The 23,049-nt window shown below is 42.2% G+C and overlaps 1 protein-coding gene across 1 annotated transcript in view; it reads right to left on the bottom strand.

Annotated features, from left to right (window-relative positions):
• Positions 1-23,049, bottom strand: part of ZC3H7A (zinc finger CCCH-type containing 7A) — a 1,693,893-nt gene that overhangs the window by 114,024 nt on the left and 1,556,820 nt on the right. Inside the window, exon 21 of the mRNA XM_044089416.1 lies at positions 3,748-3,878. Coding sequence (XP_043945351.1) covers positions 3,748-3,878 — 131 coding nt within the window. The remainder of the gene's footprint in view (positions 1-3,747; positions 3,879-23,049) is intronic.

Here is a 23,049-nt window from a genome sequence, read left to right as displayed (position 1 = left end):
CAACCGACGCAGAAATACTAAGCCTCTGGTATTCAGGCCGACTGAGGGCTACCCCTGGCAGGTTAACCCAAATGTGATGACTGGAACAGTGAAACACGAAGAACATCTTCTCTTTCAAGTTTTAAATAACAAAATAATAAATTGTGTGCATGAATGAAACATAGAATGGGTGTTTGTATGTTGGGGGGAGAGGCAGAAGAAAGTACAGTTGTGTATACTTAACCATAAATGTAGATGTTCGTTTGTATTCACTGTTACAGCCTTGACTGGTGGGATTTCCTGGCCCGACTACCAGAGAAGTCTCTCTCCTCCAAGAGCTGGTGGATGCCCTGACAGACGTCAGTACACTCAGGTATAAGGAGAGTCAGCTGTAGTCATAAGCTTATTTTTTTTTGCCCTCTGAAGATAGGAACCCCGACCTAAGAAGAAGTTTGTTCAAGCCTACCTTGTAAGCTGGGGGGAGGAGAGAAGGAAGGAATACTGCAACAGTGAATACACTTGAACATCTACATTTATGGTAAGTATACACAACTGTACTATGTTCTTCATGTTTTACTGTTGCAGTCCTGACTTGTGTGATGATTCCCAAACCTGAGAAGAAGGGGGAATGGCAGATTAAGGGGAAGTGAGGATGCCTTGCAGGATGGCAGTGGCAAATCCTGCTCTGAACTTGGAGAAGGCTGACAGATGGTAATGTTTGATAAAGGTATGCACTGAAGACCAGGTATCAGCTTCCAGGATGTCTTTAGTGGGTACCCCTTTTAGGAAGGCAGCAGTTGCCCTAGTGGAGTGTGCCCTCACAACATCAGGTGGCTTCTTACCATGGTGGTTATAAAAAAAAAGGAGATACAGTGAGATCCATTTTGAGACGGTTTGTTTAGAAACTAATTTCCTTTCAGAACCAGTGGCAAAAACCACAACCAACTGGTCTAATTGCCTCAAAGTCTTTGTTCTGTCAAGACAGTAAAGGAGCTGCCTCTGCACATCCAAGGAATGAAGAACTCTTTCCCCTTTGTTTTGTGGTTTGGGGAAGAAAGTAGGCAGATGTATGATTTGATTTAAGGAGGAGTCTGTCACCACCTTGGGAATAAAGGAGGTATTAGTCCTGAGTGAAACTTTGTCTGGGTGATAGATGAAGAAAGGTTCCACTACCATGAGTGCCTGCAGTTCAGAAACCCTTCTAACAGAGGTGATGGCTAACAAGAACGCAATCTTTCATGTCAATAATTTTAAGTCAGCAGAAGCAGCTGGTTCGAATGGTGGAAGAGTAAGCTTCTTCAGGACATAATTAAGGTCCCAAGGTGGGGACAGAGGCCTTCTGGGTGGCCTGATGTACATCACGTCTCTAAAAAACTGTTTCATAATGGGGTGAAAGAAGCTAAGAGGTTGGGCAAGAATGTGAGCTGAAATAGCCAAGGCATGAATTTTTATGGTGGAGTAAGACAGGCTTTTGTCAAAGAGACTGGCCAGATAGGCCAGGATGACTAGAATCTTGGCTAGATGAGGATTATCTGCATGATGCCTACACCAAACAGAGAATTTTTTTCATTTAGCTGAGTAGGATTTCATAGTGTTAGACTGTCTGGCCTCTTTTAGAACATCATGAACCTGTCTGTGTAGGGTACAGTCACTCCAAGATATTAAGGTATCCTTCGTGCTGATAAGTTGAGGGTCTGCAGGTTGGAGTGTACAATTTTTCCCATGCCCTGAGTCAGAAGGTCCAATCGCTGTGGCAGCTGCCATGGTTTCATGCTGGTTAATCTGAGTAGCTGAGGGTATCAGTGCTACCTGGGCCAGTCTGACACTATTAATGCTACCCTTGGCCTCTCTTACCTTCTCTTCAGGAGCACCCTTGGTTTTCTCTGACATTAGTCAAAAAGTGTAAAAAGGATTCCTCAGTGGGGTACTTAGCTATATGAAGTCTTCTCTCTGGTGCGGACTGACTGATGCACTGATTGGAACTCTACTTTGGACTCCAACATGGCAAGAAAGAACTGAACTCATGACCGTGCTTGACTCCCCTTACACCTGAGCGTACTAACATCGGTCAGGGTGTCTGCCGGCTGTTGCAGGAGGGAGATTTTTCTCTGGTAGTTGGGCCAGCCAACGGCTTCCATGGAGGGAAATCCCACAAGTCATGACTGCAACAGTGAAACATGAAGAACATCAGAGCATACTTCCTACTACAAACAAAATTGCTGCTTTCTTTTTTAGACTATTTTTCATACTTACGTATTATCACAACCACGCATTCTCGCAACCACGTTATCTACTACTCCATTCATTTATTTCACCCTGGCCATTTTCTCTTCATCTTTTTAACTTTTCTTAAAGCATTCCAGTTACCTGAATGAGAAGGGTTCAGTCCATGCATTGTTCCAGGCAAACTGTCAGCAAAAATTTCGTACCAGTTTCTTCACAGGAATGTTTGTAGAATATGACACAATACTTCCTTTGCTGGATATTCATTCAATCAAATAATCAGACAATTGTACTTCCCACTAAGAATTCCGAGGATAATTAAAACAAATTGTGAATGAAAAAAGATCACCGCTGCAGACCATAAACAAACCAGTATGTATTAAAAGTCAGCACAAAGTCATTTTTTGCAGAGTGGTGCACTTTGTACATTTCTGCTGCTTAATTATTCTAAGCCTAAACACATATCAACTCCGAGATAGCACTACGGTACTTACTCGGGTAACTCAAAGGCTTTAACAGAAGTTAAAAAGACGAAAGTCCTGGCAGGGTCAAAAATATGAACATAGTAGTAGATAACATGGTTGTGAGAATGTGTGGTTGCGATAATACCTAATAATGTGGTTGCAGTAATACGCAAGTACCCTATTTTCCCCCCGAAAATTAACAAATATACAAATGAAACTATATCTCTGAACAGCAATGCCACTGAGGGATGATTCTGCATAAAAATTCCTACATATAATATTAAAAGTAATAATAAAAAATAATACTTCTAGAGATAGCCCATTTTCTGAGTTTGCAATATTAAATACAGTGAGCAACAGTGGATAGTATCACACCTTCCAGTGACAAGGAAGACTCATAGAACCTCTGAGCAGTCCAATGTGGTCCAGTAGTAGCCACCCTGTCAGGTACTGTCACTTATTTTAGTGACTCTGTTAATTCTGTTTGTAATGACGCCTACCGTCTTACAAAACTGATAGGACTAAAAAAATAGCTGGCTACTGAAATAAATAATGGTAGAACCTTTGCTAATTAAAAAAAGGAAAGTAACAAAAAGATACCTGCTGTCTGGAAAAATGTTACCACTTACAACCTTAAAGTACTAGTGTCAGCTCATCTGCTAATATTTAACAAAGTAATACCTGGAACACCATCTACAGTTGTTATCAGTCTGACTCCAAACATGGAAATATGAACCAGTAAATGTCAGCAGTGGATTAAGTGTCCAAAGGTTAGACTTCATCCCCCAGCTGAGCCTATACCTGTCTCATGATAGACACCAAGACATTGGTAGCAGGTGCCCAGCAGACCCACTGGAAATGCAACAGCAGTTGGTGACATCCAGATGAGTGTTTCCTTCATACTCAGCTGTCTTGGTACATTTAAGGAAAAAGCTGGGTTTGCACTGCTGACTCCTGATGCAAAGATTCAAATCATTACACTTACTGCTAAACTCCTGAAAATGTTAAGGCTGTACACACAGTAAGTAAATACAGGCTTTAGGAAGAAAATACAAACCTTTAATGCAGATGCTGCACTTACTGTAAAATCTGCATAATCTGTTGGCATGTGTATTGATTTTTCTCCCTCTTTTGAAGCTTGCCCGCAAGTCTCCTCTACTCCAGGCTTCTGACTCTTCAGCCACAAGTCATAGAGCTGTTCCATATCATGAACTAGCAGAAACAACAACAACAATGAGCAGTTGATCCATGTAATGATTGTGGTGGCAATATTATGACACAGAGAGTGACAACAGTTCTGAAATTAGCCAGTAAAAGAGAAGTTTGCTGATATTATCTGAGTGTACCAACATTAACTTATAATACAAGACTAATATTAAGCCTACATTAAAAAAGATGCTGACAGGGAACGATATGATCCTGTAGTACCAAATCAAGAAGCACTGTAAAATTGCAAGACACTACAAGATATACCATTTAATGAGATAACGTCCTCTGTCACAGATGGCACTTTTCTTCACCTCATATTCAAGATTCAAAGTAAACTCACGATTCAAAGTAAACTTTATTGTCATTGAGGACTACGCACGTGTAGCCTAAATTAAATTTTGTGCATCAGCTCCTTCTTGAGATTACAAACACAAAGTAAAACAACACATACACGTACAAGAATGAACACAACTAACATTACAATCCTACTCCCTCTGTACCCGTACAAAAGAACAGAAAAATTCCAATACTTGAATACAGAATAAGTATACCTTCCTCTAAGTTATAACTGCCCCATTTAAATAAAAGACACATTACAGATTGCACATTGCCTAAGTTGTCTGTCTAATATTGCACTTGATAGGGATAATATAAATAAATATTGTACTTACTTGGAATTTGTGTGGTATATACTCTACAACAGACTATAGGCATTTGTGAAAAAAAAAAAGAACTGACTTAGTTAATGACCAGTTCTCTGGGACTTATGCCCGAGTTCAGAAGTATGACCACTGTTGGGTAGAAACTATTGAATCTGGTAGTCCTGCAGCAGATGTTGCGATATCTTCTACGCAATGTCAGATGCTTAAACAGTCTGTGCGCTGGATGCATGGTGTCTTGTATTATTCTGGTGGCCCTCATGATGCTTCTTGCAGAGTACAGTTGTATTGATGGAAGACTGGTACCTGTTACCTTCTTTATGACCCTCACCACTCTCTGTAGTGCTTTCCTTTCTGTAGCTGGTCAACTTCCAAACCACAATGTGAAGTTGCTGGTGAGGATACTCTCAATAGCACCTCTATAGAAGGTGGAGAGGATATGAGGTAAAAGCTTGGCCTTCTTCAGCCTTCTCAAAACATGGAGGCATTGATGCACTTTCTTGGCCAGTTGGCTGATGTTTTTTGACCACAAGAGATCCTCTGATATATGTATGCCTAGGAATTTCATATACTTAACCCTCTCTACACTCTCACCATTGATCATGAGAGCTGGATGGTTTGTTTTCTTTTTCCTGATGTCGATGATAATGGCTTTGGTCTTGCTTACATTCAGGTCAAGGTTGTTCCCCTCACAGCAACTGATCAGAGATGCCACCTCCTCTCTGTATGCTCTTTCATCCTCCTTTGTGATGAGCCCCATGACTGTGGTTTCATCAGCAAACTTGATCGGGTCTATATGACAGTATCGAATGGACTAAATAGCGAATGTGTCTTAAGTCTTTTTTTTTTTACGGAGCAGCGAAATTTTTTCCTTGGGAAAAAATTTGCTGTTCCGTTTGTCCGATATTTTGTTGTTTAGATATTATCGGTACGATGAAATACCGTTCACTATTTTCATCATACGATACTATAATATAGACCCACTTGATCATATAGCTGGACTTGTGGGGTCTATATTATAAACCCGAAAGCTCTAAATAGCGAATGCATCTACATCGATGCATAAAGGTTGATGTACAAAACCAGCGAAATACGTAATCGGTGAACATGAAAACACCGAACGTATTTTGTCAACCAACAGCATCATGTAGGTAAGCTCAAACTAACTAAATAAAATTAAATTAACACACTTTTGCAAGGGGGCAAGCCCCCCTGCACCCCCCACTTAAAAATACCAACTTCGAGATCGCACTACAGTGGGGAAAAGGATACATTTCCTCAACCCCACGATCGGCCTGCTGGCCAAGCAAATACGCTCGGTGTATTCATTTTTGCCGATTACGTATTTCGCTGTTTTTGTACATTGACCTTTATGTGTCGATGTAGATGCATTCGCTATTTTGAGCTTTCGGGTTTATAATATAGACCCAGACTTGTGCTTTGCATAGCAGTTGTGGGTCAGGATGGTGAATAACAGTGGACTGAGAACACATCCCTGTGGAACCCCAGTATTAATCTTCATACACTTTGATGTGTTCTTATCCGAAATTGCTCTCTGGATCCTCTCAATCAGGAAGTCCAGAATCCAGTTACAGGGGTGTTTACTGACTCCTATATATGCCAGTTTTTCTATCTGCTGCATTGGTACCACTGTATTAAATACTGAGCTAAAATCTATGAACAACATCCTCAGATAGTTGTCATTGTCCTCTAGATGTTGAAAAGAGCTGTGTAGTGCTAATGATATAGCATCAGCCATGGATCTGTTGGCTCTGTAAGCAAACGGCAGAGGGTCAAAATCAGGAAGTAGGCCCGATGACAAATGCTTTTTGATCACCCCCTTGAAACATTTCATAACAGCAGATGTCAGAGCGACTGGTCTGTAGTCGTTAAGGCTGGAATGGGAGGTTTTCTTAGGTAATTTAATGATGTTTGTTTCTTTGTAACATGAGGGTAGTTTCGCCATAGCAAGAAAGGTGTTAAATATCTCCGTAAGTACTGTGCACAGCTGATCAGCATAGCCTTTTTACACCTTGCCCGGTATGTCTGGGCCAGCAGCCTTCCCAGGGTTCACCTTTCTTAGCTCTCTTCTCACCTCCTCTGTAATGAGTTTGAACACAGCATCCTTCTCATCAGTGGGTAGCTTTAGTGCCAACCTGTTGGTTTTCTATCACACTGTCCAGGAATTCGATGCTGTCCTCACCCTATGCTAACCTGATTTTGTAGTCAGTGATCGCCTGTATGCCTTGCCATAATCTCCTTGCATTCTTCATGTTGTAAAGTGGTTCTGCACCCTGCTGCCATACTCCCTTCTTTGTCTCCTTTATACCTCTCCTCAGAATGCCTCTAGCTTCCCTTAGGGCTACTTTGTCCTTAGCCCCCATATACCTTGAGGGTGAACCATGGCTTCTGGTTAGCTCTGACAGTGATGCTCTTGGTGCTTATTACTTCATCAATCCAGTTTGAAATGTATGACATCGCAACTTCTGTGTATTCATCTACGTTCAGATGCTGATTTACTGTGGCTGCCTTCTTGAATACATCCCAGTTTGTACTATCAAAGCAGTCTTGGAGGGCCTCCATGGCTCCCTTTGGCCAGACCCTGATTTGTTTCTTTGTGGGTTTCTCTCTAATCAGTGCCAGTTTGTAAGCTGGTGATAGCAAGATGGTATAATGGTCAGAGTTTCCCATTTGTGGAAGTTGCACTGCCTTGTAGGCTTTCTTTAAGTCTGTACATACCTTGTCCAGGATGTTATTACCCCTAGTAAGAATGTCCACATACTGTTGGTAGTGTGGGAGTACTTTCAGATATGCCTTATTAACGTCTCCTGCTACTGTGTGTACAAAGTCAGGATTTTTGCTCTGCAGCTCACTGATTTGATTGTATAGTTTATTTAGAGCCTTGGTGGTATTAGCACTGGGTAGGACATACATCACTGTTACACTGGCCCCATTCAGTTCCATGGGCAAATAAAATGGTCTACATCTCATATGACACAAGACTGAAATTATCCAACACACACCACTTACCTTAACACTGTGTATCTCACTGAATAATTATAGCATACATGGACTGTACAGATTATGCTATGAAAGTGAGAGAAAAATTATTTACACAGAGTTGCAGTACACAATATCCTACTGGTTTTATCTTATTAACCTCATTCTTAATAACTAACTGAAGCTTGCAGTGCTACGTAGATGTCACTGAGGAACTGCATCAGAAAGCAAATAACAGCTTTAAAAGCTATAACTCACTTCTCACTGCCAAGCGGTTTATGGAAGTAGAAAGTGAAGTGCAGCACTATTTAAACCAACAGCTTTAAAAGCTGTTACAGACCTGGTGCTGTTACACAGCCTGCCTTTCTTTCTTTCTTTTTATTTTTAGAGGGCAGCAGACTTCTTTCTGTATTACAGGGTCTCCAATCATAACCAGTATTATCTTAAAACATAAAATCAATATCAAGAAATTAACCTCTGAAGTTTCACGATCACATTACTTGACATCCACTTCTCAAAGACAAAATGGCCTGGTTATGGCTGGAAATCCATTTATAATACACTACATTAGGTAAGCCCTAATGTACACCCAACCACCCTGCTATTTTATTGCCCTTTAGTCACATCTGGCTCTTCACAACTTCAAGGGCTTTAGCACACCAGCCCTGTCAAAAAATGCTTTGCTAAATTCTTGAATATTCATTACTTCAGTAACAATGACTATCCATCTTAGCCTCTGCCACTACCCTCTTCTTTTTCACTTCCTGGCATTGCTATATTTTCAAATGAATTCAATTTTTGCACTATATAGCCAACGCAACTAAATTTTAATTTAACTAATAGATCTTTGAGTAATCAGTCTAGCTTTATTTCCTTTAGTACTGACTTAATTAATCTTCTTGCAGTCCATGGAATTCTCAAAAGTCTTCTCCAACCCCACAGTTTATAAGCTAGATTTTTTGCTGCATAGCCTTACTTATACTCCACTTTTCACAGCCATATATTATTACTGGAAAAAACATAGCCTTGACTATATGGATCTTTGCTGACAATGTGATGTCTTTGTTCTTTAATCTTATCGGGATTTGCCATAGCTCTCCTCACAAGAAGCAAATGTCTTAATCTCATGGTTGCTATCACTATCTGTAGGGACCATCAAGCTCTGGAAAATAAAGTCTGTCAATGCTTGTACTTTTTCCTGATCCACTTGCAAAGAACTGATTGGGTCACATACTGTAATCTTATTTATTTGGATTTCTGCTGTGGCGACCCCTAACCAGGAAAAGCAGAAAAGACAAACAATGTTGAGCAGCAATACAGTAAAATCTGGTAAACTATGGTTACAATATGGGGTAGGTAAGGGGATAGTTTCAGTCCATGTGCAAGTGTTGATGTGTTAGGGTTAGGTAAGGGGATACTTTTATGAAAGCTGCATTTCCTACTTTCACCTACATTAACTGGCTCTTCAACATTTCCACCTCATTTTCAGCCATTAAAGTGGTATCATCTGCAAATAAGAGGTTGTTAATATTTCTCCAAGTAATTGTGATTCAAGCAACTGATTCATGTAGCCCAGCATTTTTTATGATATATTCAGCATATAAATTAAACAAGTAGAGTGACAGAAATTAAAAATGGTTTGAGAAACTAGTGACCTGTAGATTTATGTGCTGTTTTCCAGCTTACAACCTGCTAACGTTAGCACTGCTCTCCATTCATGGACAGTAAGCATCCAGAAGAGATTATATCATGAATGTTCAAAATGCTAACTCACATAAGATTGACAAAAATATTTTAAACATTCATATTACTGACCACATAAAACACTGAACAGCTAAAAGATTTTTTTTCTGCTTCTCATTGTTAGCCACTAGGTAATGTGCAGTTCCTCTCAGGTACAATCTTCCAAAGTTGCAATCATTGTGTTGATAAATGCAACTTTCACAAAATTAACTCCTTACCCTGCAACACCATTCAGATCAAATTTGCCTGAACAGTGTTAGTGTTATGGAAAGTTTTTTCTACAGTAAGGAGCATGGTTAGGGTTAGGGGCAGGAAGAGCATTACTAAGGTGGTGCAGGGTGCCATAGCTACTATGTACATATCCACATACACAACACTAAATCACCCTTACTCTAAGCTTAACCTGCAAAAGTACAGTTGTATACACTTATCATAAATGTAGATGTTCGAGTGTATTCACTGTTGCAGTCATCACACTTGGGTTATCTGCCTGCAGGTAGCCCTCAGTTGGCCCGAATACCAGAGACTTAGTATTTCTGCGTCGGATGCTGTCACTTCTTCCATGACGTCAGGTCGTCAGGCGTATAAAAACAGGCAGCCAACGCCATTACATCGGTTTTTCTTGCCCCAAATGTCAGGAGCCCCAAATAGGGAGCTAGTATATGGTGGGGAAAACACCACCAGTAAAAAGTAAATACCACTACCATTAGGAATAGCCATAGAGAGTAGAGATAAAGAGATAGAGAAAACCAGGGGGCTGAAGGGAGGGAAACCAGGACTGCAACACTGAAAACACTCAAACATCTACATTTATGGTAAGTGTACACGACTGTACTATGATCTTCGTGTGTCACTGTTGCAGTCATCACACTTGGGCTGATTCCCAAAGCTGAGGAAGGGTGGAGGCAGTCAAGAAGAGTTAGGGCTGGCTAGTAGGCCTTGCAAGACTGCTGTAGCAAATCCTGCCCTGGATTTGGAAAAGATAGGCATGTGGTAATGCTTGCCGAAGGTGTGTACAGAACTCCAGGTAGCAGCTTCCAGTATGTCCCTTGTAGCGACTCCCCTGAGAAATGCTGTAGAAGTGGATGTAGCTCTAGTGGAATGTGTTCTGATCCCTGAGGGGGTTGGTTTTCCATGGTGCTTGTAGCAGAAATGGATGCAGTGTGCTATCCATTTGGAAATGGTTTGTTTTGAAATGGCCTTGCCCTATGTCCCTGTTGCAAAGCTTTCTAGCAGCTGGTCAGACTTTCTGAAAGGCTTAGTCCTATCAAAGTAGAACCTGACCTGTCTGCATTTCCAAAGAGTGCAGAATCCTTTCCCCTTTATTTTGAGGATTAGGGAAGAAGGTTGGCAAATGGATGGATTGGTTGAGAACCACACTGGACACCACTTTAGGCATAAAGGAAGGGTTAGTTCTGAGGGAAACCCTGTCAGCATGGAAAATAATGAAGGGTTCCACAGCCATCAGTGCTTGTAACTCAGACCCTCTTCTAGCTGAAGTGATGGCTAGAAGCAAGGCTGTTTTCCAAGACAGGAATTTTAATTCTGCTGACGCAGCAGGTTCAAAAGGGGGAAGTCTGAGCTTTTCCAGTACAAAGATAAGGTCCCAAGCAGGGGTGGGTGCTCTCCTTGGTGGCCTTAAGTTGTTTTCCCCTCTCAGGAACTGTTTGATGAGAGGGTGAGAGAATAGAGGTGTCTCAGTATTGTAATGAGCTGAAATGGCAGAGGCATGGATCTTAATGGAGAAGGAAAGGCCTCTGTGGAGTAGTTCTGCTAGGTAATCCAGGATTAGAAGTAAGGAGGGGAGTGCTGTGTCCTTTCCTTTAGACTGAATTCAAGAGCAATACCTTTTAACCTTTTCAGCACAGGATTTTCTGGCTTCAAGGATGACGTCCAGCACCTGCTTGCTGAGGGGTGCTGGTGGGGTATTTAAGGAATAAGCCAGGCTGCAAGATTTAGGGTTTGCAATTGTGGATGCAAAATCTGTCCCTCTTACTGAGAAAGCAGGTTTGAGGTCTGGTGTAGGTGCCAGGGTGGCACTGTTGTCTGGCTGCGCAGGAGTGGGTACCAGTGCTGGCAAGGCCAGTCCAGGACAATCAGAATTGTCCATGGGCTGTCTTGTTTTATCTTGAGTAACACTCTTGAGATAAGGGGCAGAGGGGGAAAGGCATAGATTCAGAGGTTTCCCATTGAAACCTGTTGTGAGGGTACCTGGTTCAGAATTTGCTTAACTGGTGGTTGTCAGGGGAGGCAAAGAGATCCACCTCTGGGGTCCCCCATTTCTGGATCAGAAGATTGAAGGTGCTGGGCTCCAATTTCCACTCGTGTGGGTCTAGGATATTTCTGCTTAAGTCATCTGCCAGTGAATTTTGTTTGCCTGGCAGGAATTGAGCTAGTAGGTGAACTTGGTTGTCCAAGGCTGTGTTCCACAGGGCCATGGCTAACCTGCAGAGTGGGTAAGAATGGGTTCCCCCCTGCTTGTTGATGTACCACTTAACTGTGGTGTTGTCTGTTTTTATCAGCAGTTGTCCTGGAAAGAGTAGGTATCTTAAAGCTGTCAGGGCATTCTGTACAGCTAGCATCTCTTTTTGATTGATGTGGAGGAAAATTTGCCTTGGGCTCCAGTGGCCCTGAATAAATTTGTCCGCCATGTGAGCCCCCCGTGCATAATCTGATGCATCTGTGGTTAGGCTCTGGGCGGCGTGGGGCTGAGTAAAATGCAGTCCCTTGTTGTGGTTGCATGCTTCTGCCCACCAAAGGAACTCTGTTCTTAGATAAGGTATGACAGGAATGACTGTTTCCCGGTCCTGAGAATGTTGGCACCAATGACTTTTTAAGTACCATTGAAGTTTCCTCATATGCAGTCTTGCATATGGAATTAGCAGAATACATGAGGCCATGAACCCTAGGGCTTGCAGTATTTTTCTTGTAGATAGCTGGGTTTTGGTGGCCATTTGTTTGAAGTAGTCTGTCAGATAGACCTGTTTTTCTGAAGTGAGGACTGCCATCTGGGAAGTTTTGTCCAAGCTTCTCCCAGGAATACAATCTTTTGATTGGGTACCAGTTGTGATTTCTTTTTGTTGCTGGTGTACCCCAATGAAGTTAGAAGTCTTTTTACAAATGTCAGGTGCTGAAGCAGCAACTCCGGACTGTCTGCCTGAATCAGGCAGTCGTCCAATTTCTCTGCGTGCAGTATGCAATGGCTGGAGCCAGGCAATTTGTGAATACCCTGGGCACGATAGATAAGCCAAAGGGAAGTGCAGAGAACTGATAATGCTTAGACCCTGCCCTGAAACGTAGATATTTCTGCATGACTCCCTTATGGGGATGTGCAGATAGGCTTCTTTTAAGTCTAGGGTGACTAACCAGGCATCCTTGGCTAACATAGGGAGAGGCTGTTGCAGGGTAAGCATCTTGAAATTTGGTACCATCAGGAAGGTGCTGAGAATTGAAAGATCCAGGATTGGGCACCAAGAGCCCTCTTTCCTGGGTACCAGGAATAGTCTGGAGTAGAATCCTTGACCCCTCTGTTATACTGGAACAGGCTGTATAGCTCTGATATTGAACAGGGAAAGTAGTTGGTTTTGAGCCGCTGCCCATTGGTTTGGAGGAAGATCTGGAAACCCGCTTGAGGTTGGCAGTGAATGGAAATAAAATCTGTACCCCCTGGGTTACAATGTTGAGGACCCATCGGTCCTGAGTGATGGACATCCAGTTTTTTGCATGAAGGGCAAGTTTTCCTCCTAGGGGCACAAGCAATTGGGCAGGGCTGGGAAGCAGAGTTGAGAAGTTATTGTGAGCTTTTTCCATAAGGAGGTGGCTTACCACTCCCTGCTCTAGGGGTAGGGGCGTTCCATTGCTTAGATCTCTGCATACCCTGAGATTGTTGTCTGGGTGGTTTGTTTCCCCTGGATCTTGTTTGGGAAGGCCTGGAGGGGGCTGGAAAGGACCAGTGTTTTGAAGGGCAATGTCAACTGAATTTAGGTGGTTGCACTTGTAGGAATTCTTTAACAGTTTGCATAGATTTAGCCTTTTCTTCCATCTTTTTAAGAACTTCTTCTGCTTTGGTGCCAAACAAACGGTCCTTACTTAAAGGAGCGTCTAGTAATTTAGATTTGACATGATCTGGCAAGGCCTGCTCCTTCAGCCAAACATGTCTTCTCAGTACAGAGCCAGTGACTGCTGCCCTGCAAGATGCTTCCAAGACATCAAAGCCACACTGTAACGTATGCTTACTAACTTGGTCTGCAGAATGCATAAGCTCCTACAATTCTTTATTTTCTGCACAATCTGGAAAAATTACCACTTTTTGTTTAATAAGTTCCATAATATGTTGCTGGTATTTCAGCATGTGAAACTGACAATTCAATGCCCTGGTAGCAAGAGTTGCAGAGGTATATAGCTTCTTACCCCATCTGTCCAAAGCTCTGGAATCCCTGTCCGAAGGGATAGGATTTTTGGCTGTAGTAGCCTTAATACCTTTAGGTCCCTGGGAAATGATCTCTGGATCAGCAGTAGGATTCTTGAAAAGAAACTTGTGAGAATCAGGTACTCTGTAGTACCTGTCTGGTTTCCTAGGGTCCATAGGTAAAGTGTCTGGAGTAAGACTGGATTCCATGAAAACATCATCCACAACATCCAAGACAGGAGTTATAGCTAAAGGCCTGTACTGAGGCAACTCTAAAAATTCTCTGAGTCTCTTTTTCGACTGAGGATAGTCTTGGCATTCCCAATGGAAATGCTCTCTTAAAATATGCAAGGTTTCACCAAAAGAGAAATCCTCTGGAGGGGAGGCAGAGGAAATGGATTCCTCTGCATCTGAATCCTCACAGGTGGATAAGGGTATGTCTTAATAATCAGAAAGGTCAGAGTCATCGGACTCCTGCTGTCTTTGTGTCTTAGCTGGGGAAGGCTGGCTTCCCCTAATCAGCATAATAAGGTCTTCAGCCATTCTAAGCATTTGTTTTTGTGGCATGGGTGCTTGAGCATGCACTTTGGTCGTCGGTTTTCTAGGCGTAGTGCGTACTGTGGGCCTAAGAAACTCGGTAGTTTTGATTAAAAAAGAAGTCATCGGTTTGATTCGAACATTAGTAGGACAAATAACTCCCTCAGAAGCTGGTGCCTGCAGAGCGGCTCCAGACCCATCTAAGGTAGAGATATCCGCTGGTTCCATAGTCAAAGAAGCATCTCGCGACATACCAGACTCCGAATGGGTCTCGGCAGAGGCCAGCGAATTCACAGAAGCAGACATCAGGGGCTGCAAAGGCGCCTCACTGAGTACCGGCGGACTGGCGACTAGCTTAACGGAAGCGTCGGCGGCAGTTTTGGACCTATGCGGTCTGTTTCTGTCTTTATCTTTATGTTTATTTGGAAGATCAGTAGTCGGATGGCTTACCGAAGCAATTTCAGAATACGGAGATCGAGAGCGAAAGAATTTAGCGACAAAGATAGTCCGACGACGAATGGTTTGGGCATTAAACAAGGCACAAAACTGACAGCGAGGGACGTCGTGGTCTGAGCCTAAACAGGTGATGCAGTAAGAATGAAAATCTCTGTGAGGGATTTGCTTTCCACAGGCAAGACAATTGTTAACTTTTTCTGACATTGGTTAGAGCAAGAAAAAAGGATCTACAACGGGGTACTTAGCTTTAGAAGACTTCAGGATTATTCAACTCAAAAACGAAAAATTCAGGTAGCGGCTGACCGGCACTTGCAAACTGCTTCTGCTTTGGGCTCCTCCTCAGCAAGAAAGACTGATGTAATGGCATCGGCTGCCTGTTTTTATACCCCTGATGACCTGACGTCATGGAAGAAGCGAAAGCATCCGATGCAGAAATACTAAGTCTCTGGTATTGGGGCCGACTGAGGGCTACCTGCAGGCAGATAACCCACGTGTGATGACTGCAACAGTGAAACACGAAGAACATCCCTTACACATACACACATATGGTAAATCTATCCCCTTACTGAAGTCTTACACTAATGCCACAAGTGCTTGCACATACACAAAATTATCCCCTTACCTAACCATCATATCCTAACACTTGCACATGGGCTAAACCTATCTTCTTGCTTAACCCATACTATAACCATAATTTACCAACATTAACACACACTCCCAACACAAATACATACTCATTTACCTCTTTCGATGAAAAACACACTTGGTAAAAGACTGTCAATAAATCCACAGTTGACATACACTACCCTGCAATTCACTTTGTCGAACAAAGCAATACTCAACAAAATAATTGCAACTTTGAAAGACTATACCTGAGAGGAACTACACATTACCTAGTGGCCAACAATGGGAAGCAGAAAAAAAAATCTCTCGACTTATGACAGGAATCTCAGACTCTCAACTTTCATGCCCAGTGTCGCTATACACACTGTGAATGGGTCACTGGGGATAAGAGCTTCATGGTCACAATGAGGTGAGTGGGTAAAAAGTAAATGAAAATGAGGGCAGTAAGTAGATGTCGGCAATGGCAAAGTCTACAACAAGAAGATAAAACCTTTATCCTGAAATGTGGGAGTATTTCCTTATGGAACAGACTGTATATGAAAAGAATGAGCTTCATTAATGGGTGCAGCAGAACAGCACTTGGTAAAAAGTGAAACTGGAGGGACCGAATAGAGGAAATGACAGCTGCTAAACTAGCTTCAGCAACCTGAAAGGTCATACAGACCGATAGTCTTCTGCTGCCACTGTTTATACATCTATGTAACGTACCAGCCTATCACTGCCACCAGTTAAGTTTTCTATTTATTTATAAAATCACACGTCTCAAAATGCAAAACAACACTATAATCTAAAATAATGGTGACAGCTATAGGCAGAGAACATACAGACCATGTTCACTTCAAAGTTATAAGCAAATAATTTGTCACAAATGGAAATCTACTGATTCACTGCAGCTTATGTCATTATACTGCAATGCATTTTACAGCAAGGCACTATGTCTCCTTTTACCATGCTTATCTAAACAATGACACTCAGAAAAGCAGTCACTAGGCAGCCCACTTTCAAGATGGTCCACTTATAAAGATAAGAGTATTAGAAGTGCATTCCACATACTTCTAAATTGTGATCAAACAGTGCTACAAGCTAAGCTCAAGGATGGCAGTACATATAAGTTGAATATGGAGGATGACAGCCTAGAACTACCCTGCCAGTCACTGCAGTGACACCATGCTTCTTATCAAAGTAGCATGGCACTACTTTAATGCTGAAGAGTTGCATGCGTGTCATGGAACTCTTTTGTGGATACCCCAATGACACTAGTTCTAGTCGTGATTAGCAGATACTGCATTTCAGGAACCAGAAAGTGCCTGCTGCAGTGTTTCTCATTTCTCATGTTTTCCACAAGGGTTGCAAGGGTAACCATTTGAAATATTGGGACCCACTAGAGTGAAAACCCAAAACACAGAGTTTGACCGGCCAAAAAATGGACATATATACATGTATATATATATATATATATATATATATATATATATATATATATATATATATATATTGGAGTCCTCCTCTGGGGAGGCGTAATCTAAAGGGGAGGCGATCTGTAAAGAATAGGCCAGAGATTCCTCTTCTGAGGATGCCTCTTCCTCTGAAGAAACATCTTCCCTAATCCTTTTATTATGTGGTGAAGCTGTCCAGTGGGGAGGAGGTGGTGCAGGGAATGAAACACCCGAAGGGAGCTTAAAGACCATAAGGACCTTCAAAAGGCCTTAGGTGAATTGTTCCCAATCACTATGAGGGTCCTTTGGAGGGGACAAGTGTTTAGACTTCTGTCTCTTCTTTTGATGCAGGTCTGCCTTATGTAATGTAGGAGGCCCAGATGAATTCCTACATTCAATAATAACCGAGTGAATTTCTTCCTCCACAAGGATCTGATTTATCCCATTAGGACCTTCAGTTATCATGAGCCATGGTTCCCCCTGGACATCTGAGACGGACACCTGCTCAGGCTCTGAAGATGTGCCTGTGGTCAGATCCAAGGCAGCCTCAACATCAGGCTCGGCCTGTGAACCGGAACCAGGAACCGTATGTATCTCCGTCTGTCATCTGCCTCAGAAGAGAAGTCCATGGTAAGAGGCACAGCAGAAGCTTCAGGCCTTCTGCTTTGTAACTGACTCAACCTTGGACCCTGAGGATCCCTCCATCGCGTTTTTAGCTAGTAACTTTAAGCACCAGTTTTCTAAGTAAATGGCTAAGGAGGAAATTCTACTTCCTACGGTCTTGGGCACAAAGGCTTGGCAAATGGGACAGGATTTGTGGTTGTGGGTATGCCCTAGGCAGAACAAACACTGGAGATGACCATCTTTATGCGGAATTTGTTTTCCACTCTGGCATTTTCCTTTTTTGGATGACATGAACCCTACCACAAAACAGTAGCAAAAGTAACAAGATTTCCCCAATGAGGCACTTATCTGAGAAAATCACTGGAACACAGCTAACGACCTGGCAGCAGACCAACATTCAAAAGTGGCGTTTAGATGGGTGGCAGATATGTTCTAAGGTCGGTGTGTGCATACGTCACTTTTATGGCCAATGTACAATGCACTCTACAGTAGTGAAAGACTTTTGTATACTGGCCTAAGGCAGAGAACTCCCTCATGTAAAGAACACTGCAGCAGATGAATAGAAAGACATCAATTTGTTTCTCATGTCCGAGAGCATCCTTGGGTTAAACATTATGAAAACAGAGCAAGATAAATCAAGGTGGGCTGCTCTGAGACAATATACACACTTCTTGTGAGCAACAGAATTGGGTATCTTATGCCACAAGAAGTGCACTTTTTGAAACAGGTTGGCTTCTCTAGTTTGTTAAACATTTTTGTGAAGTAACCCTGAAGGAAAAAAAAAACGGGTTAACACAGGTAAGGCAGGAAAACCAGAAGTTGTTGAACTACAGAAAAACTCTTTTTTTTATAGATAGATATAAATATAAATCTCTCTCTCTCTCTATATATATATATATATATATATATATATATATATAGGAGTCTACTTAATTTGCCCCAACTTCCACTTGACTGACACCCATTTGACTGAGACCAAATGACTGAAATTTCATTTGACTGACACTTCATTTGACTGGCAAGTATTACTGACAGTCTCCAGAGCACTGTAAGGCAAGTAAACGGAATATGTCCCCTTCCCCACTGTAGTGCGACCCTGGAGTTAGAATATATAGTTAGAGGAGTGTGGGGGGCACAGCCCCCCCACAATGGGGTGTGTGGGGGGCGAAGCCCCACTACTTACTTTTGTTTTACTAAGCAATATTAAAGCAAAACCAAACAATATAATATGAAATTAAGTGGTGGGCTTTGCCCCCCCCCAACTATATATTCTAACTGTAGGGTCGCACTACAGTGGGGAAGGGGACATATTCCATTTACTTGCCTTACAGTGCTCTGGAGACTGCCAATAATACTTGTCAGTCAAATGAAGTGTCAGTCAAATGAAGTGTCAGTCAAATGAAATTTCAGTCAAATGGGTGTCTGTCAATTGGAAGTTAGGACAAATGAAGTAGACCCATATACAGATATATATATATATATATATATATATATATATATATATATATATATATATATATATATATATATATATATATATATATATATATATATATATATATATCTATGAGGGGAAAAAGTTGCAGGACAAAGCACCAAGAGAAAATGGTACTAAACAAACAAGTGGGAAAAAGGGAAACCCTAGCGCCAGGGAAAATTGGAGGGAGGAAGAAAGTTGACCGAAAATTAAAGTTAATCAAAGGAAAGTATCTAAAGAGAGAAAAAAGCATTATATTACCCAAAAAGAACTAGCTTACCGAATGAGTTGCATCGTTTGTCCTACTGGATGGCAGCAAATGAGATCTGAGGAGTTAAGGATGGAGTAGCTGCCAGTGTGGGTTGGCTGTGCTGGCACAGGACCCATATGCCTGTGAAGCAGTGTGAATGATGAACATCATACCTGTCCATGGGAAGGAGGAAAAGGTATCTAACCTCCAGCCCTTGAGATGTTTAGCCACTGAACATAATTTTTCCTGTTAGTTGTTTTGATGTGAAACAAAAAGGTTTACTTCTCGCACACACAGGTAAATGAGATTCAGCACGTTTTTGTTCAAGGTCCAATCTTGAGGGTTCACTTCTGACCTGCTGAAGTGATCAACTAGAGAACTATTTTCCCCCCAGCAGGTAGCGGACTAGAAGATGAAGGGCCAAGGCTTTAGCTGTGTCCCACAAAGGCACTGTCAGGCAGCAGAGAGGACAGGAGTGAGTACCCCACTTGTTTATGTACCACATCATCACAGTGGTGTTTCCTGCCTTTATCAGTAAAGTCCCCAGTTTTATAGTTCCTTGGATGCCTTTGAGAGCAGCCATAATTTTCTACAGATTTGTGTTTTTTTTTTTTTTTTTTTTTTTTAAGAATGGTTTATCTCATTTTCTTTGAGCTTGAATGTGCTCCTCTAGGCTAGGACCGAGGCATCTGTGGTCAACGTCTGGTTTACGCGTGGGGTCCTGAATGGTACTCCAAGTTTTGGTTGCAAGCAGTGATCCACCACTGGAATTCCTTTTTCAAACAGGAAAGGGGTGTCATTTTTTGGATTAGAGACTGGCTGTGTTGGTTCCAAACATTTTTAGATACCACTGAGTTTTTCACATGTGAAGTCTGACTAATGGGATCATCAGGATACATGAGGCCAAGTACCTCCCATGCTAGAATTACTGTGCAGGGGGAAGAGACTGGAAGCAGGTTATAAGGAAAGGGACCTTTTCTTCTGTAAGGAAAGCTCTTTAAAAGTCTGAGTCCAGCAAGGGCCCTAGAAAGACGAGCTTTCAGAATGCAGAGAGGTTGGCTTTGTTAATGTTTAGGGTGTAATCTAGGGCAGAGAAAATGATCACAGCTAGGCAGAGAGTAGAAAGAAGTTCCTCCACAGAATCTCCTTGGATCAGGCAGTTGTCTAGGTAAGGGTAGATCTGAATGACCTTGGTCCTGCAGTATGCTATTACTGGAGTCAGGCACTTGGTGAACACACTGGACAAAGTAGATAAGCGAAAGAGCAGAGTAGAGCAGAGAACTGATAATAACTTCCAACTGGAATATGAAAGTAAGCATCTTTTAGATTAAAGGAGACTATGTAGGCCTGAGGAGAAAGCATAGCTAGGAGCTTTTGTAATGTAAGCATTTTGAACTTGCATACCAGAAGGAATCTGTTTAATCTTAACAGATCTAGTATGGGTCTCCAAGTTCCCTCTTTCTTAGAAAAAGAACTCATCTTGAATAATGCCCTTTTCCCTTTCTTGAGAGGGCTCCTCTTCTATGGAACCTTTATGTAAAAACAGACTCACTTGGTTTACAGCTTATTTTACCTGACTTGGTCAGACTATAAGAATTCTTGCAGGCTTATGGGGAGAGAGGTAAAAGAAAGTCTGTAACCTGTTTGATAATGCTTAGTATCCATTTGTCTTGGGTTATTTTGGTCCCTTTGTTGTAAAAGAGAGGGAGTCTTTCTCCTAGCTTTGAAGGAAGAGCGGGGTTTGGGGGGATGGTTGGGGTGGGACTTGAGGGAGAGGGAAGATGGAGAGGACTAACTGAGTCTTGGTTGCTTCCTGCTGGGTCCCTAGGCCCAGGGTCCACTACGCCTACAAGTAGGTTCTAATTGACATATTTTATGTTGCCTCAACATTCCATCCCTTCTGACTTATTTTCCTCTTTGTCCATGCTAAGAGGGAGGAAAGGACCAAGACTTAATGGGACAGTTTCTGCTAAACTTGAATGGGTGAACCTGCAAAAAGTTCTTGACAGTCTGCATCGATTTAGCCTTCTCCTCCAGTTTTTTGAAGATACATGGGTGGACTGGTAAGTGGTGAAAATGTGTCATCTGCCACCCTTGTAAGTTTCTGACACTTCTTCCTGCACTTACAAAAGGGGCCAGAAACAGAAGAACTGGTGAACGCCATGGCTAGTGAAGATCCCTAATGCATTTTTCCCTTTTCTAAATACTGTGCAAGGGATTTGGCCCTATGCCAGATAGTACACTTGTTAAATTAGCACAATAAGGACAATTAGGAATGTCATGCTCTGGACCTAAGCATAAAGACAAGGGAATGAAAGTCCAGACATGGAATCAGTTTTTTACAATTAAGACAAGTGTCCTAGCACGCATCTAAAACAGCAGACAATGAAGAAGAAAAAAAAGATGTTATGTACTCACCATAACGTTTCATCTGAGTAGTTAGACTTCATTTGTCAGCAACCTGTGGGTTCCGGATCCAATACAGATCCGGGCCAGCAGCTTACCAAGCTAAAGATCCGAGCTCCAAGCCCCTCCCCCTTATCCATACTACACTGCAACCTCCTTCCAATCCTCAGATCGAGTTTGCCCCCCAAAAACGTGACACACAACAACCTAAGCCAAAAAAAAAACCTGACCCAAACACAAACACCAGGCTCAGCAAATTCAGGACATCGAGCCCAAACAGAGAAGTAACCATCAAGATCAGGGGGAAGGAGGGAGGGAAGGTTGCTGACAAATTAAGTCTAACTACTCAGATAGAACGTTATGGTGAGTACATAACTTCTTTATCTGAAGTAGTTAACTTCATTTGATCATCAACCTGTGGGACAGAGTCCCCAGCTACCTGAAATCTTGGGAGGCCCTTAAGGAAGGATATTCCGGAGCACTGTAGAGCCAAAGGAAGCCCTTCCTCTAGACACAAGATCTAGCTTATAATGAGTAATAAAGTTGTGAGAGGAGGCCCAGGTAGCTGCTGAGCAGATATCGTCCAGGGAAACTCTAGACCAGAATGCAGAAAGCCATAGAATGGGTAGAGTGAGCATAAACCCCTCCTGGTGCTGGTAATCCAAGTTCTTTATATGCTTGTAAAATACAAAGCGAAATCCATTTAGTGAGAGTCACCTTTGAAACTGGTTTCCCCAAAACGGGTTTAGCAAAGGAAACGAAAAGCTGATCAGATTTAAGGAAGGGTTTGGATCTCTGCAAGTAAAAACATAACTAACTACCTGTGAACATCCAGCAAATAAAGTTTGTATTCCCCTTAGTTTTGAAAATTAGGGAAAAATACAGGTAAATTAATAGACTGATTAATATTCGACTCTAAAGCAACTTTAGAAAGAAAAGATGGGTTAGTTCTGAGAGACATCCTATCCTTGTGAAAAACTAGGCATGGGAGTTTCATACATAGCACCTGAAGCTCCGACACTCTCCTGGCTGAAGTAATAGTCACCATGAAGGCTGTCTTCCATGACAAGAATTTCAAGTCAACTGATGCTGCGGGCTCGAACGGGGGAGCAACTAAGGCCTTAAGAACCAAAGTCAAATCCCACGGCGGGGAAGGATTTTTTATAGGGGGTCTCAGAAGAAAAGTACCTTTCAAAAAAGTCTTTCAAATTCTGGCAGCAGCTAGGGAACCTGAATTTTCTCCTACGTGAAAATGGGAAATAACCGCCAGCTGGACTTTTACTGTGGAAGAGCTGGCCCCTTGTTGGAAAATATGAGACAAGAAATCGAACACCGCCGGAACTGGAGCGGTAAAAGGATCCAGAGTTCTCTGTGAAGCCCAAATGGAAAAACTTTTCCACTTACTACTGTAAACTTTCCTGGTAGAGGACTTGTGTGCTGCTACCAGGATGGATTTAACTGGGGAAGAGATACCGGGAGTCCTGGCAACTAATGGAACTGGAGCAACCAAGCTGTAAGCTTGAGGCTGTCCATATTCAGAGGAAGAATTCCCAA

This window comes from Protopterus annectens, chromosome 12.part0, assembly GCF_019279795.1.
Source record: "Protopterus annectens isolate FY-2018-M chromosome 12.part0, PAN1.0, whole genome shotgun sequence".
NCBI classification, from domain to species: Eukaryota; Metazoa; Chordata; order Ceratodontiformes; family Protopteridae; genus Protopterus; species Protopterus annectens.
This window is presented reverse-complemented; position numbering and strand designations above follow the sequence as displayed.